Source organism: Epithele typhae (genome assembly GCF_022376455.1).
Source record: "Epithele typhae strain CBS 203.58 chromosome Unknown BXZ73scaffold_135, whole genome shotgun sequence".
NCBI classification, from domain to species: domain Eukaryota; kingdom Fungi; phylum Basidiomycota; class Agaricomycetes; order Polyporales; family Epitheliaceae; genus Epithele; species Epithele typhae.
In genome coordinates this window covers 20,938-46,939 of record NW_025954326.1, presented here as the reverse complement: position 1 = coordinate 46,939, position 26,002 = coordinate 20,938, and the positions used below count along the sequence as shown (strand labels likewise).

The 26,002-nt window shown below is 59.4% G+C and overlaps 9 protein-coding genes and 1 non-coding gene across 10 annotated transcripts; 6 read left to right on the top strand and 4 right to left on the bottom strand.

Moving 5' to 3' along the window:
* Window positions 1-1,086: 1,086 nt before the first annotated feature.
* Window positions 1,087-3,611, bottom strand: BXZ73DRAFT_57029 (serine carboxypeptidase; the record flags this gene model as incomplete). The annotated part of the gene is made up of 13 exons (XM_048021540.1): window positions 1,087-1,321; window positions 1,450-1,580; window positions 1,634-1,669; window positions 1,726-2,058; window positions 2,113-2,191; window positions 2,247-2,296; window positions 2,378-2,471; window positions 2,533-2,565; window positions 2,625-2,698; window positions 2,762-2,852; window positions 2,944-3,056; window positions 3,119-3,185; window positions 3,313-3,611. The coding sequence occupies 13 exons, from the start codon at window positions 3,609-3,611 to the stop codon at window positions 1,087-1,089; spliced, it is 1,635 nt and encodes a 544-aa protein (XP_047871416.1).
* Window positions 3,612-7,724: 4,113 nt separating this feature from the next.
* BXZ73DRAFT_82779 (uncharacterized protein) lies at window positions 7,725-8,968 on the top strand (the record flags this gene model as incomplete). Its single annotated transcript, XM_048023789.1, has 2 exons — window positions 7,725-8,625; window positions 8,682-8,968. The coding sequence occupies 2 exons, from the start codon at window positions 7,725-7,727 to the stop codon at window positions 8,966-8,968; spliced, it is 1,188 nt and encodes a 395-aa protein (XP_047871415.1).
* Window positions 8,969-12,265: 3,297 nt separating this feature from the next.
* On the top strand, window positions 12,266-15,156 carry BXZ73DRAFT_93393 (catalase; the record flags this gene model as incomplete). Its single annotated transcript, XM_048026657.1, has 14 exons — window positions 12,266-12,426; window positions 12,503-12,554; window positions 12,623-12,670; window positions 12,737-12,781; window positions 12,856-12,969; window positions 13,031-13,250; window positions 13,309-13,365; window positions 13,414-13,559; window positions 13,592-13,705; window positions 13,735-14,063; window positions 14,114-14,357; window positions 14,438-14,626; window positions 14,650-14,689; window positions 14,906-15,156. The coding sequence occupies 14 exons, from the start codon at window positions 12,266-12,268 to the stop codon at window positions 15,154-15,156; spliced, it is 2,010 nt and encodes a 669-aa protein (XP_047871414.1).
* Window positions 15,157-15,325: 169 nt separating this feature from the next.
* Window positions 15,326-15,411, bottom strand: BXZ73DRAFT_t205. Its single transcript has one exon. It is a non-coding gene; the product is annotated as a tRNA-Lys (tRNA).
* A 129-nt stretch (window positions 15,412-15,540) lies between these two features.
* On the top strand, window positions 15,541-16,238 carry BXZ73DRAFT_93392 (uncharacterized protein; the record flags this gene model as incomplete). Its single annotated transcript, XM_048026656.1, has 4 exons — window positions 15,541-15,673; window positions 15,735-15,936; window positions 16,002-16,050; window positions 16,218-16,238. The coding sequence occupies 4 exons, from the start codon at window positions 15,541-15,543 to the stop codon at window positions 16,236-16,238; spliced, it is 405 nt and encodes a 134-aa protein (XP_047871413.1).
* A 41-nt stretch (window positions 16,239-16,279) lies between these two features.
* BXZ73DRAFT_107997 (ATP dependent DNA helicase) lies at window positions 16,280-19,076 on the bottom strand (the record flags this gene model as incomplete). The annotated part of the gene is made up of 12 exons (XM_048017051.1): window positions 16,280-16,292; window positions 16,348-16,704; window positions 16,758-16,886; window positions 16,937-17,049; window positions 17,103-17,186; window positions 17,243-17,479; window positions 17,533-17,616; window positions 17,668-17,813; window positions 17,862-18,075; window positions 18,127-18,696; window positions 18,745-18,871; window positions 18,925-19,076. 12 exons carry the CDS (start codon window positions 19,074-19,076, stop codon window positions 16,280-16,282), a joined length of 2,226 nt encoding a protein of 741 aa, XP_047871412.1.
* A 232-nt stretch (window positions 19,077-19,308) lies between these two features.
* Window positions 19,309-20,672, top strand: BXZ73DRAFT_56993 (COP9 signalosome subunit 6; the record flags this gene model as incomplete). Its single annotated transcript, XM_048021535.1, has 8 exons — window positions 19,309-19,382; window positions 19,436-19,512; window positions 19,567-19,692; window positions 19,749-19,837; window positions 19,888-20,125; window positions 20,178-20,270; window positions 20,330-20,499; window positions 20,550-20,672. 8 exons carry the CDS (start codon window positions 19,309-19,311, stop codon window positions 20,670-20,672), a joined length of 990 nt encoding a protein of 329 aa, XP_047871411.1.
* Window positions 20,673-21,176: 504 nt separating this feature from the next.
* On the top strand, window positions 21,177-21,971 carry BXZ73DRAFT_57016 (uncharacterized protein; the record flags this gene model as incomplete). The annotated part of the gene is made up of 5 exons (XM_048021537.1): window positions 21,177-21,273; window positions 21,326-21,349; window positions 21,407-21,656; window positions 21,709-21,769; window positions 21,825-21,971. The coding sequence occupies 5 exons, from the start codon at window positions 21,177-21,179 to the stop codon at window positions 21,969-21,971; spliced, it is 579 nt and encodes a 192-aa protein (XP_047871410.1).
* A 145-nt stretch (window positions 21,972-22,116) lies between these two features.
* Window positions 22,117-23,031, bottom strand: BXZ73DRAFT_57011 (L domain-like protein; the record flags this gene model as incomplete). Its single annotated transcript, XM_048021536.1, has 4 exons — window positions 22,117-22,401; window positions 22,463-22,798; window positions 22,860-22,900; window positions 22,953-23,031. The coding sequence occupies 4 exons, from the start codon at window positions 23,029-23,031 to the stop codon at window positions 22,117-22,119; spliced, it is 741 nt and encodes a 246-aa protein (XP_047871409.1).
* A 182-nt stretch (window positions 23,032-23,213) lies between these two features.
* On the top strand, window positions 23,214-25,929 carry BXZ73DRAFT_56990 (SacI homology domain-containing protein; the record flags this gene model as incomplete). Its single annotated transcript, XM_048021533.1, has 15 exons — window positions 23,214-23,242; window positions 23,294-23,394; window positions 23,445-23,528; window positions 23,579-23,853; window positions 23,905-23,930; window positions 23,983-24,034; window positions 24,091-24,124; window positions 24,190-24,473; window positions 24,519-24,647; window positions 24,698-24,816; window positions 24,870-25,081; window positions 25,142-25,308; window positions 25,365-25,460; window positions 25,522-25,588; window positions 25,646-25,929. The coding sequence occupies 15 exons, from the start codon at window positions 23,214-23,216 to the stop codon at window positions 25,927-25,929; spliced, it is 1,959 nt and encodes a 652-aa protein (XP_047871408.1).
* Between the last annotated feature and the right edge of the window lie 73 nt (window positions 25,930-26,002).

Below are 26,002 nucleotides of genomic sequence, written 5' to 3'. Positions count from 1 at the left end.
GAAATTGAAGGCCGCTCGCCCCGGGCCTCTCGGCCTCGAGCTCGCAGAGAACGGGGGAGCGCCGGGGACGCAGTACGAGTGCCCGCTGTGGCCGTTCCAGACTTCTGCGAGTGCCGCCCCGCTGTGCCCGAACGTTTTCATGACGGGGGCGCTGTAAGCACGGCCGGCTCGAGCGGAGCTTCGCGTGGGGGACCGTAGCCTATTCGATCGGATGTGCTGCAGGCGAAACAGGCTAGTACCGCTGCACGGCTGGCCGAGGGGGCCTAGAGTCGTTATGACAGCTGGTAACAAATCGACTATAGAGACCTCGGCTTCCCGCACACACGCGGTCGATGGCGGCGCCGGGGCTCGAAAAAAGGTTGGAAAATGGCCAGACTGTAGTGTCAGCCGCAGGTGCACTTGCCGCGAGCGCGCGCGGGCTTGGCTGCAACATGCACAGTCCGTCAAACTTGTGCACAGACAGGTTCCCGGTCGGAGACTGGAGTGCTGGATGCGCTGACCCGCACGTACGGGCTCCTCGGGCGAGCTGTCCAACGCTGACGGCGTCCCCGGCACCGCTATCGGGCTCCGACAGTGGGTAACTAACACGGAGTACTTAGAGTCCGCACTTCGGGAGCGCTGGAGCGGCCGCACGTACGTCCAACCGGATGTACTACGTCGGCACGGCAGCGGCGGCGCGGGGGGCGTAGCGCGGGCGTAGCGAGGGCGGGTTAGCTGCGGGCTGTGATGATTGACACGCCACCGAAGGTTCGTACTGGCGCTCTTGTATGGTTCCTGCGGTCGGCGGTGACTCCGGAGGGCAGCAACTTTGAGATGCCAAGGAGCGCACTGTGGCTGGAAGACGGCCGGAACACTCTTGCGGCGAAACGGGTCGCGAACGAAACGCGGAGAGATAGAGATGGGTATGTGGGTATTCGCGCGCGAGGCGACCGAGGTGTGTATTAATCCGTACAAGGCGATCCAACAAATCCACGAGAATCGGCACAACTAATGCCTACAATCCAGAATACACAGTGAGTCCACGCATACAACACGCACGTACCGGTGTCTACCTCCCCCAGAAGAGACACCGGATAGGCTGAGGAACTAGAAGGGAAGGACGACCAGCGCCACTAGACCTGAAACGAAGACGCTCCAAATAGAACCAATAGAACCGAGGGACGACGCGTCGTTTTCGGGGTTTGAAGCTTGCGAGCCTGTGGATGTGGACGTGCCGTTCGCGGACGAAAGCGAGGAGTTTCCCATGATCTGAGAGAAGATCTGGAAGGCCGCCTGGCCCACCCCGAGCGTCCCGTGGGTGTACGAGGGAACTTCGTGGCCCCTGAGAGGTGCATGCCGCAGCACGTGCATGAGATGAGAAGAGAAGGCGGATAGAAGGAGAGATCGTGTCAGCATCCGTTGCTCCGCTTCGTGCGGGTATTTGATGAAAAAGCCCTGGAAGGTACTCACGCGCCGTAAACTCGGACATAGGAAAAGGTGCCAGCGTTCTTGTAGATACCAGCGACCTGACCCGCTATCGAGTAGTTGGTGAACTCCTGTTTGGAGAACTCGTCCGTGAAGTTCGTCTGCAGTGCGTCGACCTACGGACCGGAAGCATTAGCGAGGGACCGCAGCAACGCACAGCCAAACGCACCATTGCTTCCACGCCCATGTAGTTACAAATGTAGTCCTGTCGGCGGCGTGATAAGCGGTTGCTCGGAAACGAGAAAACAAGTCTGCACTGACCACATCGCCATCGTAGATGACCGTCCGTACACCTGCATCGATGACTTTCTCCAGCAGAGGGCGCGAGCTGCGCATCCAGTCACCGGTGTCCGCGAAGTTGAAGTACACGTCGTCACTGCTCATCTCCCAAGACGACTGGGCACCGATCTTCGCCTTAACCGTAGCATTGTTGAGGAACCCGTCGATCTCTGGGGGGTATGCATCCGGCACAAGGCTGTTGACGAAGTACGGGTCGTACGGGCCGAGAACGGGTCCCAGGATCTCGTTGTTACAGAAGCCTTGAGCCTCAGAGCAGACCGTGTTCGTCTTGTTGCCGCTGTTGCAATCGGTGATCTACATCTCGAGTATTCAGGTGGGGAAAGCTTCAGAAGATGTTTTCGGGCTCACGAGGTCTTTACAGCCACCGGTGCGGTTCCATGCATTGGTGGCTGCTTGGATCGTGTCATCAGGTACCAGAGGATGGTATCTGTGCTGCGTGCTCAGTCATAGTTGGGACTCAGCGGCTGCGCGGATGCACTCACGGGTTCGAAGCTGCGTAAGAGATGTACCCCGGATACTGGATCAACGGGTCCTGTTCCAGCAAGCACAAATTGTCAGACTGCGGTCCCACCGGGGAGCCGCGGGAGGTCGGCGGATATTGTTCATGACTAACCGATAGCCCATTGCCGATACCAAGGAATTTCAGGTTGATGGGGGAGCCTTTCACGGACCCGTTGGCGATGGCCGCATTTTGGTCAAGAATGTGCCTAATTGCGATCGGGCAGTCAGCGCGGCAGCGGCGACCAAAATCAATCTGATGATACTCACGATGCGGTTATAGGACCATAATGGCCTCCATAACTAGGCGGGGTCAGAGAGGCTGTGCCGGCGAATGATCATCAGCACGAGGCGATGCTCACCTTTCCGTCCACAGGGCAAAGTCGTTGTCGGCGTATTTAGAGAACTTGGCGTCTGCGAAGAATATTTGCAGGAACTGATCATGGTTATGTTGCTCATGAATCACGTTGGCACGAGGTGGACAGATTTGTATGCTCACCGCCCATATGCCAGCGGCGGCTTCTTGGGACGTGCCCACCGTGGTCTCACCATAGGAATAGCCCGTTCCGACGGGTTGATCGAGGTAGAGCCTACGGAAAAAGAGCGGACACGGTCAGCATCGGCGGGGCTTCTGATCCGGACTCCGGAGCCGGCGGCAGAGGGTTACGTGGCGGGGCTCACATGTTCGAGACATTGTTCCAAGAGTACGGGTTGAGAGCAACGCCAGAACTGTCGTTGGTGATCCTGCAGGGTCCGTTCTCCTGGAGAAGGCCTATCATGGATGAGCTCCCAGGCTAAGATAGCGGAGACACTCAGTGGGCAGATCGCGTGAGAGGTCTGGAAGTAGAAAACGTACTCCACCGTTGAGCCATATCGTCAGAGGAGCCGTGTCAGGGTCCTCGCGAGCGGCAAAGAACCAAAACCTATTTCAAGGCGGGAAAGAAGATGACAAAAACAATCAAGAAGACACCATGGGTCGGAAGGTTGAAAGGACACGAGAACGTAAGAGCGATTAGGTGACGTTAGAAGTGAGATGGAGAGGGTGCTAACCAAAGACTCTGGTTGGCGGTCAGATCGCCATAGCCCGAGGCCTGGTAGACACCGGGAGCGGTCTCGCACACGCCGCTGTTCTCGACGACGCCGCGCAGCTGGCCGGGGGTGGTGGGTGTGGACGCCGAGTCGCCGGTAGCGGCCAGAATGGCCGGAGTAGATTTGGAGCGCGTGAAGGCCGTAGGAACGCCTCCAATCACGCCGTCGATGTCAGGCACCTGGCCTGCCCCGCGCACCTGAACAAGGGCAGGGAGCAGGGCAAGGGCCGTTGCGAGGCGCATGGACGGAAGAAAGTACATATATGCGTGCAAAAAACGAGAGAGAGAACGCGTAGTGCGTTGTAGGATGTCGTGGCCGCGCTCTGGGGCCGCTGGGCCGCTGGGATGAGTGGGGGGAGGCGGGGGAGGCTGAGAGAATCGTGAGGGAGAGAGTAAACCTAGTTTGCCGGCGCTTGCCGCGTGGCAGCGCTATGCCCCCGATCTGTTGCGGACGATCTTTTGTCGCGCGCCCGCTCGCCGCTTGCGATCGCGAGTCGTTGAGCAGCTTCTGTGGCCTCTGCTCTCTTTCCCTCCGCCTCGTATGGTCACGTTGCCGGAGCCCAACATGTGCGAGGTCTGAAGCTGAAGGTCAGGGCAACGGTGAGCACTCTCGTCCCGCGGTGCCTGCTCATCCGAGACATCAGAAGCCCGCCAAGAGGCCCCGCTCTCGCTTCCGCTTGTCCCGCCGTGACTCGCCCGGGCGCCCATCGCGAGCCTCTCTTCCGCCTACTCCTGACGTCACTTACGCGAGCTGATGCTACCGACTGCATGAGTCGCCCCCCGCCTCGACACAGAAGCCCCGCCAACTGAGCTCGCGAGCTCGCTCGCGCCCCCCGGCCCCCGCGCACGCACCGCCGCGCTTCTAAACCCGCGCGGGGCGGATCGACCCACGTCCCAGCGGCGGTCACGCGCAAGGGCACGCCCGCCCTGCACGGCCACCGCGTTCGCCCCCGCGCGCCTGCTTCTCCTCGCTCGCGGCGTGCCTTGGAGCCCGCGGAGCCCCATCGTAGGCGCAGAGTCGCACGCCGCGCCGTCGCCCCGCACGCGCCTGGTGTCCGAACTTGCCCAATTGTGCAACAGTCTCGTACGGCCCCCGTCTCACGTCCTGGTCGCCGGGCGCGCCGCCATCCACAACCGAGTCTCGCCGCGGCTCCGGTCGAAGTGGTGTCTGGTGGCTGCAATGTGCATCGATGCGGCGTGCTATGTAAGCGGCGCACCCCGGCAGCAATTGGCCATCCTCTGTAACCAGTCCCTGCCGGACGCAGTCAGTCCGGGACATTCGGCGAGCCTCGACGTGTTCCGGAAACGGCTCGCCGCGGCCGCTCCGAGGCCGCTCGGACGAGCCCCCGACTCTGGCGAGCGAACTATGTGTTCCGAGAACATACGGGGCGAGGGTTCCGTGCCCGTTGCCACCGCACGCCCAACGCGGCCGTTGGTTCGGCGCGCGGTTCCCCGAGGCCCCACACCACTCCCAGGCTTGACGAGAGCGCGAGCGCACGAGTGGAGGGCCGCCTTACGCCGTCCGTGCCCTCCGCGGCAGCCTGTCTGGCACGGGCTGGTGGCATGGATACAGTTCGCGTTCCGTGCGCCCGAGCCGGGCTCGGGCTGCACCGAGGGTGACGTCTGGTGGGAGCCCGCGACGTTGCAGCGCGCCTAGCACTCAGCGCGCGAGGCGTCGTTCGCAATGCGCTGCCCCTGCCATGGCGACGCGCGCACAGAACAGTTCACACCGTGACGGGGCGGGGCGGGGCGGGGCAGGACGGGGCGGGGGTGCAGCGCACAGGGAGACCTGCGAAGTCGCAGCGAGCTACCGTGCCCGAGTTGCCTCCCCGGGCAGGATGGAACACGGGAGAAGAGGGCCGTGTTTGCCCACCCCCAGCATGTTGAGCCTCTCGGAAGGGCGTGAGCCTCTTCGAAGGGCGCAAGCGTGCTCGAAGGCGGCGTAGTGTACGTACCGCACGCGCGACGACGGGGAAGCCCCACTGTCCAATGTCCAAAATGAATATCACGCGCAGGCCCCTCCCAGCCGCGCGCCGTCCCCGTGGCCCGCTGACCGTCGCCCTCTGCCGCGCGCGATCGTAACGCAAACTGACAGAAGGCCAGAAGCCCGTCCGCGAAGCCCGTCGTCCGGGGCGAGGGTCGTGCCAGACTTGGGCACGGAGCACGTAAACGGTGAGAACGCGAGGTTGCGGGGACGCGCACTGGCCCGCTCGCCCTGCGGGCGCCTCCGGGCTTCCGCAAGAAGCAGACAATGGGCGATGGGCTTTGCACAAACGGGCGACATACGCGCGCGGACGCGCCAGCCGGGCGAGTGGGTGCAATGCTGGGCCCGTACGGATCCGAGGCGAGAGAACAGGGTTCGTGCGGTGCGGTGATTGTTGCGCGGGCCCTGAGCTTCTGGAATGATGAACAGGAGCAGGACGCCTCCAGCCCCCGGGCGAGCGGGGTCGTCCGTTGGGGGCCCGGGCACCCCGAAAGCGCGAAGGTTGCGACAGTGCCGGCCTATTGGCCCACGACGGGAACGGCCGGGGCCTATGGATCGCGAGAACAGCGATTTTTGCGAGACGTGGACCGTCACGCACCGGTGGGGTGGGATTCGTGATGCGTAACAGCAATCACAACCTTCTGTCTTCTGCCGACGTGGCCAGGCGCGCGAGGCGCCGACGTCTGGAGATCGGGTCAATGCGTCAGGGCTCTGGCAGCGGCGGGGAGGCCGAAGCTCGAGGCTGCAGCCAGAGAAGAGAACCACCCGCCCGCGGAGGTCCCAGCCATCGTACATATACCGACGTGCTTAACTGCGCGCTGCGCTCAGGGCGGCGCCGAGCGTGCTTGGTCCGCAGACGAACGCAGGCAGGGCGTGCTGCCGCGAGAGCTCGCTTGCGCGAGCGAGCGCGACTAGTAGATTGCCGGCACCTCCTGCCTGATTAGGGAACGCCCGACGCCCTGAGTCGGGAAGCTGAACGAGGGTTATTGCAGCCATTGCTGCGAGCTCCGCATCACCTCCGGCATTGGAGACACGAAAAGATGAGATCTGCCGAGAGGAAGGTACCAAGAGCGACGCTAGAAGGCTGGCAAAAATGATGCGTCTTTGGGCCACTTTGCTGTGATGTGTAACGCGAATGAGCCGAGGTTGCTGCTGAGTAATTTGACAGATGGCGACCGGGCCAGTATCTGGATATCCCTCCTCACCGCGAAAGCGGCGGTCAGCTCAGTGCAGGATTCGCGTCGGAGGCTATCCATGGCTCGCGTGATCGAAGGAGGCGCCCCGAGGGAAGCACAGTCGACCGCAGGGACAGGCGCAGCAGCAGACACATGTTGTGTAGCCGTCTTCTGAATTCGATGGATGGCTTCCCGGAGCGAGGGCGAGTTGGTCCGGAATGAATACCATTGGCTAGGCGGTGCGGGCCTTGGGCCTCCTATGGTGAAGACAGAAGGGGCCGAACGTGGGCCGGAGCAAGGAGCGTTGTACGTGACGCAGCCGGATCTAGGCCAGGCCGGGGCAGCATGGGTTTGAAACGAGAAGCTTTGGGCGCATACGGACAGCGAGGAGAGAAGGCGAGGGTACCGTGGCCGAACAGAATGGGGCGAATGGAGCAGGGGCGATTGAGGGAGATTCCGATCAGTCGCGGACACTTGGGAAAGCGTTGCGTAAAGGTGGCCGAAATAGGACGCCGTGGCGAAGGGATATCCAGGCCGCCGGTAAATTCTGGTATGGAGCGTAACAATCACAATTTGGGCCAAAGCGGTCGGGAAGAGCACCAAGAACTCGGTCTGAAGGAGTGTCCAGGAGGCTGTGCCGTCGAGGAGGGCGTGGGTGGGTGATAGAACGCGGATGCAGTTTGGCAGAGAAGCTGATTGCTGTGATTCACGGGCACTCGTCGTCTGAGCTGCATTGACCGTCGCGGGGTGCGTCTGGGCGCGCTGCAGGGGCGCAGGGGCGCAGGGGCTGCAGCGAGCCGGGTGGGTTGGTGGGCTTCCGGAGCGGCGAAGCCGAGACAAAGAGGCCGCAGAGTGCGTCATCGCTGGGTTGGGCGTACAAAGCGCAACGTGCGTTCGCTGGGCGGTTGGCGCGAAGGAGGATAAGGGGAGATTAAAGCGATGGAATCAGCCGAACCAGTGTGGGTCGTGGGGGGGCCATTGGGGGGATGCTGCATTGACCCGGAGCCCAGAACGGCAGGAGGCCGGTTGGCGCTCGGCGCGGCGGCACAGCCCCGGGAGAGACGGCGTGAGAAAGAGTTTGGTGAGCGGACCCTCCCTCGCTCCGCAGCTCCCTGCCTTTTCTCCACCACCACCTCGCCTCTGCCATTCCCTCACCTCCTCCTTCCCTCCTTCATATACCGTCCCCGCAGCTATATACATCCCCCTCATCCTGCCATGAACGACCCAACTTTCTCCCAGTTCTACCCCCAGTCCCAGTCCTTCGAGCCTCAGACCTATCATAAGCTCGACAACCCCCCCGCTACCATCTCCCTCGACGGCAACGAGAACCAGAAGCAATCCTTCGACTTCTTCTCCTACACCCAGGGCGGCATCGACGTCGTAGCCCCTCACCCGGACCAGTTCGAACTCGAACTCGACAACTCCCTTGCGGCCTTCGACGCGGAGTTGAGCCTTCTCCCCGTCGACACAGCCGACTTCTCCTTCTATCGCTCCACCACCCCGACCTTCGGTCCGCCGTCGACCTTCACCGTCTCGTCTGAGTCGGTGTCGGGTTATGATTCTGTCTACAACGACAGTATCTCCAGTCGTTCTGAAAGCTACTATAACTTCAACCCCAACGCCCAGGGCAAGTCTCCCACGTCCAACTACGCTCCTAGCGTCTACTCCCTCACCCAAGAGCAACTCGACATGGAGTTCCAGCGCATGGCCATGCCCGCCGGCGAAGATCCCAACTCCTTCGGGGCCCTCCCTAACTCGTCCTCCGTTCGCTCGTCGCCGAACAGCGTCCCCAACATATCCCAGTACTCTCCCGCCTTCTCTTCCCCTCGCGGGTCCTTCTCGGACTACGAGCCCACCCAACCGCAGCAAGTCCGTCTCGGCTCCTCCGCCTCGTCTGACTACTACCCGTCGGCGCAGGTGCAGATCAACAAGTACGCGAACATGCCCGGCCGTATCGTTCAGCACCCCCGCTCCACCGCCAGCGTCTCCCCTCAGCTGTCGGCCATGTCCCACCCCTCCGGCATCTCGCACCCGTCGCTCGCCGCTCAGCGTGCCAAGATGGAGGCCTTGCACGATGACCCGAAGCGCAAGTACCAGTGCCCGACGTGCCCTCGTGGTAAGTAGCCGAGTGCGGTATGGTTGAAGCAAGGTCATTGACTCGGGTTGTCACAGCGTTTGCCCGCGCGTACAATCTCAAGACGCACATCCAGACGCACGACCCCAACCGGCTCAAGCCTTACTCCTGCCTCCACAAATCGTGCGGCAGGTCGTTCAGCCGCAAGCACGATCTCACCCGTCATATGGTCTCGATCCATCGCGCCGAGTCCGTGACGTCGCTCTCGGCCAACACGCGCCCCATCGGCATCGAGGGTGGCCACCGGGAGTGGTGCGACTCGTGCGGTCGTAGCTGGATCGACGACGGCAAGGACAAGGGTTGCGACTGCAACGACATCAAGTAGATGAAGGACTGCACTGTTGTCTTCCGCTTTCCCTGGTTTGCGTACGTTACAGTTTTACTATAAGTACCCTTAGACTGGTTTGCTTATTGTTACCCTACCATACAGCGATGGCAACACTCACGTCCGTCTGAGCGGTGTTGAGTCCGTCTTGGTCGGTGCCCTGCTGACCGTTGGTATGCTCACGCCGTGACGACGATGATGTCCGATGCTGTTGTGTCTCTGTTGACGGGTTATCTTTGCTGTCATTTACTCGTTGGCAGGCATACGCGCTTGGAACATCCCCCAGCTGTGTTCGAGGCTCGCGGTAGGAGTCGTGACTGCAGTTACTATATGCTCATCATCTCTCGTGCGATCGTCATCCCGTTCTCTCGTACCAGTATCCTCGTATCGTGATCTATGCCCATTCGTTCTCGTAATCTCGTATATATTGCAGTTGTCCGTATAAATACAGTGTCTGATACATGGATGTCGTTGTGTTTGAAGTATGCGCTCTATGTAAAAGTTGTTTGTCCACCGTCCTCTGAATGGCGTGCGTAGACGATAGAGCCGTTTGAAACCGCTGTTGGGCTATCTGGCCGGGGGCTAGGGTCAGGGCCGCCGTCCGCAGCTAGATAATGAAGTCGTTCGATCCGCTGGTCAGCGCAGGGAGTTGTAGGTCCATGTTGGAGTCGAGCAGGACGCGCAGGTGGGTGCGCAGCCCTCGTGGTGGCAGCGGCGCAGCGGGCTACGTGCACGTTGCGCAGCGGTCCACGCGGTCGCACTCGTTTGACTCGACCACCATTGCAGCCACCAGCCCACCTGCCAGACCCCAGACCCCGTCCCGCTCTCCTCTCCTCCCTTTCCCGGCCGTCCGCAGACAGGCGGGGCTCGCGTTCACATTCAAAGTCCGGATCTGAAACCGGAGGGGAGCCCGTGCCGGTGAGTCAGCCGGCCTGCGTACGCTCTCGGCGCTGAGCAACCTCTCGGACCTCTCCGCGCGCTCAACGCACACGACCTCCTCGTGATGGATCGCGATCCCCTGCAGCGACCACGGAACCGCAATGGCACGAGCTAGTACCATCGCAATTAGAGGACCGCCCAGGACCGCCCCGCGCGCCACGACCGCACGTCTCAAGATCTCACGAGCGGGCTTCCTGCAGTCTCAGAGGCGGGCCTTCCCTCGTCCGGTGCGCACATTGCATCCGGGCCCTCGCGAGGGATCTGCAAGTCCCCGGGCGCGGCTGCGGCTATGCGTATGCATACGCGGTCGGCCGCCCGGTCGTTCGTTCGGTCACGCCACAGGTGGGTCCTCGCTCGCATAAGGAGAGTGACGAGGCGCGCCGTCGCGTCCGGCGCGTGCGGCTCGTCGGCGGGCGTGCACTACGTCAGCCTCTGCCACGATCGCCCCAGGCGTCCCGTAAGCACGCTAAAGTATCGGCACGCGAGCACGCCGAGGACGCGAAGCGTCGAGAGAAAAGGGGGAGAGACATCGGCGATCGAGCCCGCGCCCGGTGATCGCAGCACGCTCGTCCTCCTGGAGGGCCGGAGGGGAGGGAGGAGGCTGGACTGCGTCCGCATCCGAGTCCGCGCGCCACGGAGGTCTGCAGACCACGGGGGGGTGGGCGATCCCACAGGGCAGCGCCACCTCCAGAACGTCGTTCGTCGCGGCTGCGGGAGGGCTTTCTCCGGGCGCGCCCTCAGCCGTGCCATCGCCGCGTACAGTCACACTTCAGCGCGGAGGATGCAGTTGCGAGTCCATTGCATCGTGGAGCTCTATTGTGCCCTCGTCCTCCGGCCCCGGCTCGCCGCCTGTATCGCGGAGGCGCGGCGGCGACGGACGTCAGCGACGAGCGCGTCGGCGACCTTTCATCGAACCGCGCTCGACAGCGGGCGGCGGCGGGGCGCGCCTCGAGGCTCGACGTACCCTCGCACCCGCCACACTGCGGACGCGAGCACGATACTGGGATTCTCTGCGATCAGTCCCGACTCCCAAGGCGCTCTCCCGGGCCGAGGCGCCGCCCTCTGTCCGGGTCGTCCCAGCATGCGCTGCGGGGGTGTACATGTGGGTGTGTGCGCCGAGGGGCCTGCGGCGGGCCTAACGGCGTGGGTCCCGCGCTGCGCACGTCGCGCGGGTGCGCTGGCGAAGGCGGCGGCGGCGGCGGGCGTGGGTCCACCCGCCACGCTGCTGTGCTGCGCACGGCTGCGCCTGCCCGCCCCCACCGGGCTTCCTAACCATCACGCGTCCACGCAGCACAGCCTGAAGGCTGCCGTTTGGCGGGGAGGGGACGGGAGGGGGCTGACTCGAGCGGTGGCGCGCTCTAGCCGCAGCGGGCTCCTTCGCGCCCTTCCTGCGTTCTGCGTTCCTGCTCGTCGGCTGCCGCAGCGCACCAATTCAAGTGCGTCTCCGGCAAGCCGTTGCTGCCGAGGCCACGTCAGTCCCGTTGTCTGGAGGCCCTGTCGGATGCTGTGCATCACGCTTCCGTCGAGGTGGAGGGCTCGGGCCGAGGTGGGTGGCCAGCGAGCTCGATGATGAAACCGCACCCATGATGGACGAATGCATTGACCCCCGCCCTGCCTCAGATCCTCGACCGCACCCGCACGCTAGTCCGAGTGGGTCGACATTGGACGACGTTTCCGACCACCACGCTCGATCCGACCGCCTCTCCTTACCGCGGCACCGCGTCGGAGGCTCCCTGTCCCGCCGGATCTTCGCTCGGCGTGTGGTCAGTCGATCTAACCGATAGGTGAGGCGAGCGATACTGCAGTTTCTGCGCAGGATTTTGCGCAGACGACGCGCTTCGGACGCTGCGGTCCTGCGGATCGACCGCTGTGATGCCTCGTCTGCGCAGGCTTCCAATGCGTAGTTTGAGGTGGGTCGCCCAGTTCTGCTCCACACCACTGCTTCGGATTGACGGCTCGGGCATCATCGAGATCGACGATGCTGCGAGCTATGCAGGTGGTACGCAACGGACGATGCATTCGACCCCGGTCGTGCGCGTGAAGGCTCAGATGAACCAGCGTCCTCGGCTCCCCCCGGGATCCGACCGCACGACCGCACGGGGTCATCGTGCGCGCGCGTGGGGGTTCTCGGGTGGTGCAGCCCACGCCCGAGGGCTCACCGACGCCGTCATCGACGACGATGAGCCATCCAGCGAACGCGGGGCCATCGCCGCTCGGGCGTCAGAGTGACTCTGCTATGACGTCGGTGCCCCGCTGCTGTGTTCTTGCCGGCCTATAAGTCGGGAGACGCTTCGTGGCACGACGACGACAATAGCTCAACGAACACGACGACGACGAACAATCATCAAGCGACACGGGATGTCAGCCGCAATCGGAGCCGTCAAGGAAGCATTTTCGTCCGTGACCGGATACAATGCAAAGAGTGCCGACCTGGCCAAGGCGACGGTGGACGTGAGCACGGCGCCGACGAAGGGTATTACGACCGACACCGGCGTCTTCGTCCCCGACACAGACAACTGGTGCGTCGCGTGCATGATAAGATGGCCGCCAGCCTGCGCACCCTGCGACAGCTAACGTACGCTATCACTTCCGCAGGCTGCGCGCGACCGACGGTGCGCGCCCAGGCGCGAGCCTCCTCGAGGACCAGGCAAGTGGCCTTTAGGCGCCCCGTCGAGTCACCCCCTGCACGGCCCCGCTGACACGTCAGTCCGCCAGGTGGGCCGCGAGAAGATTATGCGCTTCGACCACGAGCGGATTCCCGAGGTGCGTAATCTCCGCCCGCCCTCGGACTGATTTTGATTGGGGCTCAAACCTTGCTCGTCCGCCCAGCGCGTGGTCCATGCTCGTGGGGCCGGCGCCCATGGGTATTTCAAGGTGCGCCCGTTGCCCCCTCTCACGGCAGATGTCCCAAACGAATAGCCTCGGGTTATCTCGCTTGCCCTGCACAGGTTTTCGACGATAGGGCGGCCAAGTACACCCATGCGCCCGTCCTAACCGACCCGTCGCGGGTCACGCCCACGTTCGTGCGCTTCAGCACCGTTCAGGGTTCGCGGGGTAGTGCGGTGCGTCGACGTTTTCCTCCGTTTCTGCACGGACCGCGAGCTATGGCTCGGGCATTTTCAGGACACCGTCCGCGACGGGCGCGGGTTCGCGGTCGAGTTTTACACCGAAGAAGGCAACTGGGACGTCGTCGGGAACGACATCCCCGTCTTCTTCATTCAAGAAGCTATCAAGTTCCCAGACATCATTCACGCCGTGAAACCTGAGCCGCACAAAGAGGTCCCGACCGGGCACTGGTCGGCGCACAACACCTTTTGGGACTTCGTTGGCCTCCAACCCGAGTGTACGGGCCGCACCTCACTGCCTCGGGCGACGCTCGCTCACGACATGCCGCTTTCCAGCCGCACATATAGTTATGTGGTCTTATCGAATGATGCAAGGCTTCGGGGTGAACACCTGTACGTCCATCCTATCTGTGTTGCTACGTCCCTGACGCCCGCTGCCAGACACGCTGCTCAATGCAAACAAGGAGCGGTTCTTTGTCAAGTTCCATTTTATCCCGGAGCTCGGAGTCCATAGTCTAATGTGGGACGAGGCTCTCAAGATCGCTGGTCAAGATCCAGGTGCGCGCACGTTTCACACAGCCCTCGCCGTCCCTATGACTCACATTGCTTCCACCGCAAGGATCTCGAGGAGGCGATAACGAGCGGCGCGTATGCGAAGTGGCAGTTTGGCATCCAGGTGATTCCAGAAGCGAAGGAGAACGACTTTGACTTCGACATCCTGGACGCCACCAAAGTCTGGCCGGAGGAGCTGTGCCCGTTGAGCCCATCGGCGAGCTCGTGCTCAACCGCACCGTCGACGAGTACTTCGCCGAGACGGAGCAGGTCGCGTTCTGCACCTCCCACGTCGTCCCTGGCATCGGCTTCAGCGACGACCCGCTCCTCCAGGGCCGTAACTTCTCGTACTTCGACACCCAGCTGTCCCGCCTCGGGATAAACTGGCAGGAGCTCCCCATCAACCGCCCGGTGTGCCCTGTGATGAACCACCACCGCGACGGTCAGCACCAGCAGAAGATCACGAAGGGCCCTAATTACTGGCCTAACAGCAAGGCAGCCGCGCCCCCAGTACCGGTGAAGGACGGAGGTTATGCCGAGTGAGCAACCGCCCGCTCGCCGAGTGCCTCTTCCTCACCTCCTTTCACAGATTTCCGCAAAAGTACCAGGGTATCAAGCAACGGGTCCGCAGCGCGAAGTTCCAGGAGCACTACAACCAGGCCCAGCTCTTCCACAACTCCCTCAGCCCCCCAGAGAAGGCGCACCTCGTCGCCGCCTTCTCCTTCGAGCTCTCCCACTGCGACGACCCGCAGGTGTACGACACGTGCTCGAGGCTGCTCACCACCGTCGACTTCGAGCTCGCCACGCAGGTCGCCCAGGCCGTCGGCGCGCCCGTCCCCTCCGCGCCCGCGCGGCCCAACCCCGGACGCTCCTCCGCGAAGCTCTCCCGCCCCCGCGCGCGCCGACGGTCAAGTCCCGCCGCGTCGCGATCCTCGTCGCCGACGGCTTCGACCGCGCGCACGTCGACGGCGTCCGCGCCGCGCTCACGGCCGGCTGGCGACCACGTGGGTCGTCGGGCCGCGCCGCGGGCGAGGACGGTTCGGGCGAGGGGTACCCCGCGGACCACCACTACGAGGGCCAGCGGAGCACACGGCGAACGGCCGTGCGGTGCACTGGGTGCGCGAGGCGTTCGGGCACTGCAAGCCGATCGGGGCGTTGGGGGAGGGTGAGTGCCTCTTGTTTCCTCGTTTGGTTTCCCCCCTTGCTCTTCTTCAGTGCCTATCCCACTCCCCATCCCTCCCAAGTCGCCGTCCATCTGTCACACCCGCTCTTGGGGTTGTCACTCTCGGGTCGGGTCCCGTTGATCCCACCTCGATGCCTCCTCCTCGACCCGTTCGGCTCACCCACATCCCTTCCCACTCACTGAACCACGGCTTCCCAGGCGTTGGCTTCCTACGCGATGCGGTGCAGCTCCCAGGCGTGAATTTTGCGCCGGACTTACAGTCCGAAGCGGTCACGAACTCGTACGGTGTCGTCACCGCGGGGAAGTATGGCCTCGGATCTGTGGCAGCTGACCTACTCTCCATCAAGCGTGGTGAGCAGGGCTTCTTGCTCAACTTCGCGTACGAGGTCAGCCAGCATCGGTGCTTCGCTCGGGAGACGGACGGGCTTACTGCGAAGGTGGCATACTGAATTTCGGATGTGCGTGATCGGATGAGAAGTGTAGCAATACATCGTTTTGTATTTTTGCATGCCCTTTTCGAGCTTGTGGCTGTTGAGAACCCTTCCAAGTCCCGTACTGGGAGTCAACTAGTCACCTGCGACCACACAGCGTGAATAAAAACGATTCTCATATTCCTCTAGCCCACCGCGAGGGTCGAACTCGCAGCCTTCAGATCACCCGCCTAAGTAAGAGTCTGACGCTCTATCCGATTGAGCTAGGCGGGCATTACGCTAATTATTTTATAATGTACTTGCCTGGCTCCGCATTGATTCGCCTAGTCACCACTGACACCTAGGCTGTACGACACCCACTCCGCCACACACTTAAAGCTTCAAGCCTCACACCACTCGAGGATGGCACATGTGGCAGTAGAGGTCGACCCGGTCATCCTGGCGCAAGAAGAGGAGCGCCTGCGCAAGGCGCACCCCACGCCGGACGACGTCCCGTCGTGCACGAAGCTCATGGACGATTTTCTCCTCTGTCACGGTCAGTCCTGTCCTGCTGGCGTGGTTCGGGGCGGAAGCGAGCTGACCGACACGACGCGCAGCGCTGGGCTCCCAGGTCCGGTCGCTGTACCGGTACGGGTCGACGTCGAAGTGCTCGAACAAGTGGGAGGACTTCAAGTTCTGCATGAGCCTCAAGAGCCTGCACCCCGAGGAGAAGCGCGACGTGTGGATTCGCCGCCGCGCCGAGTGGTGGGCCCTGCGTCGCCAGGTGAAGAGCAGCGAGGACGTGTGGGAAGTGCGGACGTGGGTGGAACGCTCTCTCCGCGCATCTGTGCCGGGCTTCGTGGCTGACGTTGGTTTGTTTGCAGGGAGCCGCTGGAGAACTTCCCGGCGCGTACCATAGATCCTAGCATCATCGTAGAGAACTGCGGACGGTCGAGTAGACTCCGCGCTGCGTTCGTTCGACGTCGTCTGCACCTGATTGTGGAAGTGCAGAACGCTTTACGGCTAGATACACTCTACTCACCCGATCCTAGTGCATGATATTACAGCCTGCATGCTAATAATACAACTACGTGGCACAGCGTGCAGACAAAGCAAGATGACAACATGACTCAAACACTAATATGAGGTACGCAAAAACACGCTAGACACCGACACTAAGGGTACAGGTTTAGTTCAACGAACGAAGAACCATCGAAACGAGACACTCACCGATGCACAACCTTCTTCTGCCCGGAGAATCGAATAATCTCTCGCTTCTCCATGATGAACAGTGTCCGTTCCAGTGCGTGGCTCGAGTACCCTTGCTGCGTGACGAACTCCCGGACTAAACTCTGGTAGCTTGTACTCCATCCGATAGGTAGTCGTTGCCTGATTTCTTTCTCAATCTTGATCATCTCTTCGTTCAGAGCACCGCGCGAGAGCCCGTCTGCAGCGCCTGCAGACACAGCATCCATGGTGGAGAACTTGAACAGTCGAATAGCCTCTTCTACGTGGTGATTCTGGACTCCCGGCGAGAGCGTGAGTTTCGCGAGGGATTCGGAAATGCGGATGATAGCCTCGAGTTGACTGCGTGTCGTATCATTAGCCAATAAACACATCCCGACGAGTTAAGTTCGTACCGGACTGTAATGGGGATGGAACTCCGTTCGTCGTTGTCCTGCTCGACCTGCTGCACCTGTTTCCGCAATGAGACAAAGTGGCTGCTAAGCATGTCCTGTGCCTCCGCAGAGAGCCGAGGAGCGCATTTTCTGTAAGGGCATTAGCACCACGTTTATAGCTCCGGGAAGAAACTCCTTACGCTTTACAGAAAGCAATGAAACGCTTCATTTTCTCGAGATCGATCTCACCCACAACCTCCTCGTTCTGGTTGGGGCGGTTCATGTGGATGTTCATGACATGCTTGGCAATCATCTGGGGTTGCATTGGCATGACTGTCTCGAATTGACGAGGAATAGGTGACATACCTGGTCTCGTGCCTCGTTGTGTTCATCCTTCACGATAAAGATCATGTCAAACCGAGACAGAATGGTGGTTTGGAAGTCGATGTTCTGATGGGCGAAAATAGCATGAATGTCCGCCACCATATTCGCACACCATCACGTACCTCGCCAGGGCTGCGGCCCTCGTCGTAACGACCCCACACGGGGTTTGCCGCTGCGAGTACGCTTGTCCGAGAGTTCAGCACCGTCGTAATACCAGCCTTGGCAATCGAGATGGTCTGCTGCTCCATCGCTTCATGGATGGCGACACGGTCTTCATCACGCATCTTGTCGAACTCGTCGATGCAGACGACACCGGTATCGGCCAGAACCATCGCACCGCCTTCAAGGTAGAACTCCCGCTGCCAAGAACGTAAGCTACGGGGAAATGAGGTCAAACGTTGTTGCGACGAACCGAAACAGCGTCCCGTTGCACTGATGCCGTTAGACCGGCAGCACTGGAACCTTTTCCAGAGGTGTAAACTGCTATAGGAGCAACCTGTGATCCTGTCAGCACACGTTCACTGATTGAAGAAGTATCCCACTTTACTTTCTCAACGAACTTTAGCAGCTGACTCTTCGCAGTACCCGGATCACCCAGAAGTAGCACGTTGATATCTCCTCTCAGTCGCATCCCGTCTGGTAAGATTTTCTTGGAGCCTCCCATAAGAAGACATGTTATCGCTTTCTTGATGTCTAGGGGGAGTCAGCGGTCGCATTGGAAATGCGCAATTGGACGTTTACCTAGGCTACCAAAGATACTGGGCGCGACACTCTTCGCGAACCGTTCATAGAAGCCTTCGCTACGAGCCATCTCACCGAACTCCTCTTCCTCCTCTGGCGTGTACTGTGTACCAAATGGGTTCGCGCCACCCGAACCACCTGAAGCCGGAGACGACACTTCGAGGTGGACGACGCGCAGATAGGGATCACGAAGAGCCGCAGCACCTTTTGAACGCTATGAGCAGGTTAGTGATGTTTTTTAGCTCCCGGGAGCATTAAGACTCACGTTTTTCGCAGATTGGAAAGTAGAGTAAATGCCAGTTGCGATGACTCGAGAGCCAGGAACAACCTGATTTGTGAGGTAACGATCCGCAGACAGTAGCATATGTCTTGGCAGCTCTCCGACGGGCACCATATCAGGAGCTTCTTGCAGTTTGAGCATTTGGTGATCAGTAAAGGATGACTTCGAGTGGATAATGAGATATGGGTCGAGGGGGCAATCCTTCTCCTGGTTTTCAAGAGATGGCGCATCGCAGGTTCTCGGAAGGCCACGCTCTGAACCTCCTCCCAAGCCACCTAAACCACCGGGCGGAGTGATGATTTTCGGGGTTCGGCATGCACGACACTGGAGGTGCAGCTTCGTCGCGCGGGAAGAGAGCACAGACGCAGAGATGACGATACCGGGAATACGAACAAGCTTGTTCATGGTGTTGGCGGTCAAATCTCGAAACGGTTGCATGTTCAACCCGGACTTGATAAGGACTTGCACGTTGGGGATCGACTGTTGTGCGTTTTCGGAGTTGCTCGCCAGAGGGAACAAGATAGACCGAGCGGCCCTGGCTGCCGCATTCTCAAACTGAACGTGTCTGAGTATGAAGGTTTTCGTGGGCTCGAAAAGACGCACCAAGGGAAGTATCTCTCCTGGCTGCTCCTGAATAGCGTGTGCCATTTCGTCGTTATACAGACCGACATGTCTGAGATCCACCTCTATTTGATGCTGTTTCAACAGAAGATTCGCGCGCAGTTTGTCGCTAGAGTACGATCTCGTTAAAATGCATATATTAATTTAAACAGGAGCACTAACCGGTATATGAAGTCATTGCCTACGCGGTACTGCAGGAGGAACTCGAGGAGGGTCTTCTCGACCTTCGAGCGAAGCTCGAGGGTGTTGCCGTCTGGCTCCCTCTCATTGCTAGTCCGTACGGAATAGGTTCGGGATGCCTCATAACCCGACATAGTGGAGGGAGAACGAACGAGAGGAAGGACGCGTCGTAGAGAGAGCGGGAGGACCAGGTCCACAGAGACGCGACTCGACGCGCCGGCGACAAATGAGGTTCAGGGCAGGCCCGTTCGCGTCTGTGGCAAGACAGACTGCACGTGTCGTCATCTGCCCCCTACTCGAGCGCCTTGTCCGTTCTCTCCTTGTCTTCGGTTCTGTGGCGGCACCCTTACTCACACACTCTCAACCATGTCCGCGATGGAAACCGACGAGCTGCCTGTGGTGCTGCCATCCAGCACCACCTCTGGTCTGTCTTTGGCCCTGTGTGTGAAGCTCTCGAGACATCTATGCTCAGCCGCTGACGCGTAATCTTCAGCCACCCTCTTCCTATCCTCAACATCTCTGAGCATCTCACTCGGATGAGGTTGCAAACGAGATCAAGTCTGCCATTTGGTGTGTTCTTTACCTACTTGGAAAGGCCTCTCTTCCTGATCACCGATCTTGTAGTGCTGGGGGCACTCCTAGGAACCCAGAATGGACGAGAGGTTGAGATTGTGAACAGCTTCGAGCTTGCTGTTGAGAACGACGGTGAAAGTGTAAACCAGGCGTTCTTGGTGACCCGAAAGGAACTCTGTAAGTTGTCTCCGGCTTAGTTGGGCACATCCCTGTTCATTGCCCCCTGGAACTAGACAAGCAAGTATTCCCTTCTCTCGAGTTCATTGGGTGGTACACTGTGGCGGAGCGGCCCACAGCGAAACACATAGCTCTGCATGACCAGGTTCGTTTTCTCTTTGCTCTATGCTGCCTCACAATTAAATTTCCGTCTAGTTCATCGTATATTCATCCACGCCGCTACTCTTGGTTATGCAACCCTCCACCCTCTTCACATCAGGTACTGAGATTGGGGGCCAATCTCTCCCTCTCAAAGCGTACGAGCCTACTATCGAGATTCGCGATCGCAAATCGCGTTCGGTGTTCATTGAAGCATCGTTCTCCGTGGAAACCGGCGAAGCCGAGCGTATCGCAGTCGACTGGACGGCGAAAGGTGGAGAAGGCGGCACGAGTCGTCAGTAGTTTTCTCCTCCAGGCAGTGCACGATGCTCAAGCGACTCGTCTAGTCGAAGGTCATCTTCAAACCCAACGCGCAGCAGTCAAGATGCTTCACGACCGCATCTTGCTCCTTGTCAAGTATGTGTCGGAAGCCATCGCAGGTAAGCGTCGTATAAGTTCTTAGTCTGCAGTGGTATGAATCATATAGCATACTGTCCAGGGTCCGCGAAGAAGGATCATGCAACGCTGCGTGCTCTCTCTGCACTCATCGCGTCCTTACCTGCAAGCGAGAACCGTGGTTTCAGAGAGGAGTTTGACACAGAGTATGAGGACGTGCAGCTTACGGCGTACCTCGCGTCACTTACGAAATCGTCCAACATCCTCAATGAAGTACGTTATATCTCCCTAACCCATAACGCGGTGCTGACCTTGCTGTATAGCTTGTCGACAGACACCTCATTTTGACCAGCCCACGGGAGGAACGTGGCGGCGGCGGCGGCAGCGGTCCGAGACGACGAGGCTTGATGGGGCGACAAGGAGACTTCGACCGTTTCCACATGTAGGGGGGTTCTTTTGTGCTGTTGCGATCCGCAGGATTGGTGTTTTCCCAACCTCACTTCGGTGGGTTGTGCACTCGTCGTTTGCCCTCAATGTATTCTGCTGTGTACCATTACCGTTGTTCCCATGTATTCTCATGTTCTATGCAGCCGGACAATGACCGGCGAGTCTAGGACGGTCTAGACTATGGTCGGCGTGGGGCAGATACGGCTTTCTGCCGTGTCGTACTGATTTGTCCGCCGCTGAACATACTTCCGTAGGTCGTTTCGACATGTCATCGTACGGGGCGTAAGAACGACTGACTACATACGAGGGGACATGGTCGAGGGCAGCGGCCGGACACGTGAGCGTGATTTGCAACGGTCAAGGCTCAGCAAGGCAGCTATATATTGGCGCGTCGGAATTCCATACCTCAACCTCCTGTCTTCCCAGGGCTCCAGGCTCTCATATATACCCGGTCCTGCAGCTGGGATCACAACACCTGTACCCTCACTCGACAGTACACCGACATGGCCAAGGTCGAAACGCTTTCTCTGTCCTCTCTTCTCGCACTCTTCAGCTCACAAGCTGCGTATCAAGTTGGATATGCTTGGTTGTTTGGCATGAGTGAGTCGTCCTCATCTTCGTGATGACAGTAATGGTGCTTATGCGATTGTAGCTCTATGGGTCACCTTCATTGGAGGTAGGCTTTCGCGATTGGTTCATTGCGCTGTACCTGAAGCTAAGTCAATCGTCGTAGGTGTCATTGCATTCAAGGCCCTCCCTAGACACCAGTTTGGTGCTCTCCAGCATCGTACATTTCCCATCTACTTTAGCCTCAGCATTGGGCTCTCGTCTGCGCTCCTTGGCCTGTGGACTTACAGTCACCCAGTGGTGCTCACGCACTACCTGAACCCCGCTGTAACGGACGTTGCTCAAGCCTACGCTCTGGTGACCGTCGTGCTCTCCAACTGTGCGAACCAGTTTGTGATTGGTCCTATGACCAGCAAGTATGTGTAACATCCGGAGATCGAACAAGGACAAAGCTGACGAACTCTACAGGACCATGTTCCAGCGTCATCGTCTGGAGAAGGAGGAAGGGAAGGCATACAACGAACCAGGAGTGCGTCTCGCTCACGTTCATGCATCGCTAGCAATACTGACGGCTTCTGTTCCAGGTGTCTGAGAAGATGAAGGCTCTGAACAAGACGTTCGCGCAGCTCCACGGCGTGAGCTCCCTGGCGAACATGGCGACTTTCTTCGCGGTGCTCTTCCACGGCCTGTACATTGGCAACCACGGTGCGGGCATTAAGAACATATTTTAATCACGTAGGGCTTGCTTGTTGTTGTACAGGTTGGATCAAGCTTAGGAGGCTCGGAGTTGGAAACGGCTTAGAACCTTGTGTATTGTTGCCTTGCCGCGCGGAGTGAGAATATCGAGAGCACAACAACACGACGCATCGTACACATTCATGCACCGACTGAATCCACCCCAGGCATGAAGCCCTCCTTCAACATCCGTTCCAGCCGCCTGATCTCCTCCACCGACGTCGCGCTCGCGATGGCTGCCCGCACCTTGTCCGCTTCCTCCTTCGACATCAATCTCCCGGCCTTGCCGTGGCTCGCGGGCTTAGGCTCATCCGACGTGACGGCAGTTTTCGATGAGTGCGTGGACACGGTCTGCGAGATGGTGGTCGCCAGCTGTGTGGGGAGGTTGTCCGCCGTCAAGAACAGGGAGCGCGCTGCCTGCCTCTCCTGGAAATAACGCGATCGCGTGAACAGCGGCTCGGAGACGGACGCGAGATGGGAGACGCACCTTGTCGCGGATCCTCTGGAAATCAAGCACTCTCAGACTGGGCACACGGTAGGCAAGCCACTCCCGATACCACTTCTTTTCCCGCACGGGGTTCCCTAGCAGGGACAAGTATTGCAGAGACTTGACATCCTTCAGCGGCTCGAGGTCCCCGAGCTCGGCGATGTTGTTGTTCGCGAGTACAAGGGTGGTGAGGTTGGGTACAGAGAGGTGGAGCGAGGCGGAGATGGAGGATATTCGGTTGTTCGCGAGGAGGAGTGTTCGTAGTCGGCGGAGGAGGGGGATGTTGCCCAACACAAGGATCGAATTGTCCGTAAAATCTATACAATCATGCTGGTCCTGCAATGCCAAACGCATCAGATTCCCTGGGGCCGATGCGATGGGCAGATATGATTCCTACCTTAGTTATACCAAGGTTTTCGATGGCAGGGATGGTGTAGCCTATGAGCAAAAACTCTAGTAAGCGACTCAAAATGCGCGCACCGTAACGCACCTCGGAAGTCCAGCTGCCGCTCTTTGACCGGATTGAGGTGGGAGGGAGCGGACTGGATGAGCTCGGGGGTGAGCTTCATGGCGGTCGAGCAGGGTCGAACGCGTTGGACAGACGAGGCCCAGCGCGAGGGCGAGTCGCGCACGTGTGGCGCGCAATCAGCGGGGAACCTGACGCGCCCGCGCGCGGCCAGTGCAAGTGGCTGCGGCGTGCGCGTTGGCGGAACCGTTTGTGTGCTCTTTCCCTCCTCTCACTCCTGCCATCATGAAGCCCGTTCATCACCGCCTAAACCTGTGAGTCGAACGTAGCCTGATGCACAGTGTGCGCTCATACTGTCCGAACAGGTACATAGACGGGCAGGAGACGTATACGTTCGTTCCCGTTGAGCCAGTTGGGGCCCGCTCCTTGACGGTGTATCGGAACTCTGGGGACATCGTGCTCAATGGTAAGTCGTTCCATATCCGCGGTTTGAGCGAGAGTTCAATATACAGACAGCGCCGAACACCCCCCTACCTTCCAATGCTGAACGGTCCGTGAAGACGATATATGGCATCTACGGGATGATCACGCTTGCCATGTGTACGTCCACTTGCGCTCCCATTCGCACGTGAAGCTCATCTCTGGAACAGCTGAATACATTATTGTCGTCACGGGCCGCGAGCTGCGCGGCCACATCATGAGACAGAACATCTACCGGGCTACAGAGTATGATATCCTCCCCCTTAACCCTGATGTCTCTGTCACTACACCGCCCAATGCTGTGGAAGCACACCTTTTGGCCCTTGTTCGCTCGCACCTTCAAGGCGGCACGTTCTTTTTCAGTTACGCGTGGGATATCACCCGGAGACTACAAGCGCAGTGGAGCACTCTGTCGCAGGATGGCGATAAAGCGCTTTGGGAAATTGTGAGTCTGTCACGTAGCATAGTAGAGCGGGCTCTGACCTCAACTGCGCAGGCGGACGACAGGTTTTTTTGGAACAAGTACGAACCCAGTCACGGCAAAGCGAGCTAGTAGCTGAGTTGAGGATTGCAGGTACCTCCACAATAGGTTCATCGACATCACGTCCACCAACCCCGATCAGAATGTGAGTTTGGTATATATTTACCCCGTTTAACACTCGCTCATTGACGTATCATTTAGCTGAGCCCATATATCCTTCCGGTCATGTACGGCAGTGCGTACCCCAACCCAGCGCAGCTCATGGTCGTCCTGCTCACTATCGTCGCTCATGTCACCAAGCCTTCGACATCCGACCTGTCCGTATCAGTATCTACCAGCTCCGCCTTTGTCTCATGAGCCGACGCTCCCGCTACCGCGCAGGAACGCGCTATTTCCGTCGTGGCGTGGATGCTGACGGTCATGTAGCGAACTTCAATGAGACGGAGCAGATCCTACTCGTCGGTGACGAATCCGGTACGCAGCTCAGCTTCGTGCAGATTCGCGGAAGTATTCCAGTGTACTGGGCGGAAGTCAATACCCTGCAGTACAAGCCAGATCTCCAGGTCATGGAGCTTCACGACACTGTGAGTGCACACCAGTGGTAGTGATCTAATGTTCAACAGACGCAGGTTGCCGCTATGCGAGCGCATCTCCACGAAACGAACACGCTGTACGGAGAACACAGCCTGGTCAATTTGGTGAACCACAAGGGTTACGAGAAGCCCGTCAAGGAGGCGTTCGAGAAGCATTTCGCTCAGGTATGTGCTCCCAAATCATTTTGCCCGCATCTCTGCAATATTACGTGTAGGCAAACGTGCCGAAAGCGAAATATGAGTACTTCGACTTCCACTCCGAGTGCAAGAATATGAAGTGGGATCGTATCAGTATCCTCATCGCCAAGCTTGAGGAAGACTTGATCCACCGAGGGTGAAGCCCCCCTGATCAATTGGCGCGCCAACTGTAGCTGATGAAAGATGCAGGTACTTCCATCTGGACTCGAACAAGCCGGAGCCTGTCAAACTTCAAAACGGTGTTGTTCGGACGAACTGTATGGACAACTTGGATCGTACCAATGTGGCACAATCTGCTATCGCCAAGTGGACGCTCGACCGTCAGTTGAAGGACCTTCGGGTGATTCAAGAGAACGATTCAATCGACAACTATGACGAGTTGACCCATGACTTCCGCGAAAGTACGTACACCTTCCTTCATTACTGACGCCACTTCATTCATAACCATTCTACAATTGTAGTGTGGGCGGATCATGCCAACGCGATATCCGTTGCCTACAGCGGTACAGGAGCTCTGAAGACAGATTTTACCCGCACGGGCAAACGAACCCGCAAGGGGCTTCTAGAGGATGGGTGGAACTCCGTCGTGCGTTATCTCAAAAATAACTTCTTCGACGGCACTCGACAGGTGAGGCTGTTGCTTGCCACATGTCTTCCTGCACGCATCCTGAGGTGATTTTGTAGGACGCCTTTGATCTCATGACAGGTGCATGGTGGCCGCGCCGAGGGTGGAATCCCACCACGTTGATCGTCGATCAGCGACCGCTCCTCATCCGTGCGGTAAGTGCCCTCTAGTGCCGTACGGCCTCCCCATTTTGATCCTTTCACTCGGCAACTTCAGCCTCCGTACATCCTCGGGTTCTCGCTGTTCATGATTTGTGCGGGCATGACGCTCCCACGTACAAGCGGTATGTTTCCCAGACGATCTTTTCGCTCCCATCTAACACGGCCCTTTCTGCGCCCAGACTACTCACTCCTGTACTATTTCTTGGTCTGGTTTTTCCTCGCCTTGGTATCGCTGCTGTTCGTTTTCATTCACGGCATCGAATACGTCAACTGGCCGCGGCTCCGGCCCCTCACCAACATCATATACTACGAGGGTCCGGGCTTCCGGTCTGGCCACCACGGCAAGGGGCTTGGCTTGCCCCTTGAGAAATCCAAGACCGCTGCGCATTCTGAAGAACATCGGCGTGCAAAGAGCAAGAAACTAGACGAGATCGAGATGGGGACAAAGGAGCGTGTGGATTGAGTGCTGCGGGCCCGGTAGTGCCGGCCTGCGGAACCGGAGGGCATTGGACGCTGCTCGTTGGCTCGTACTCTAC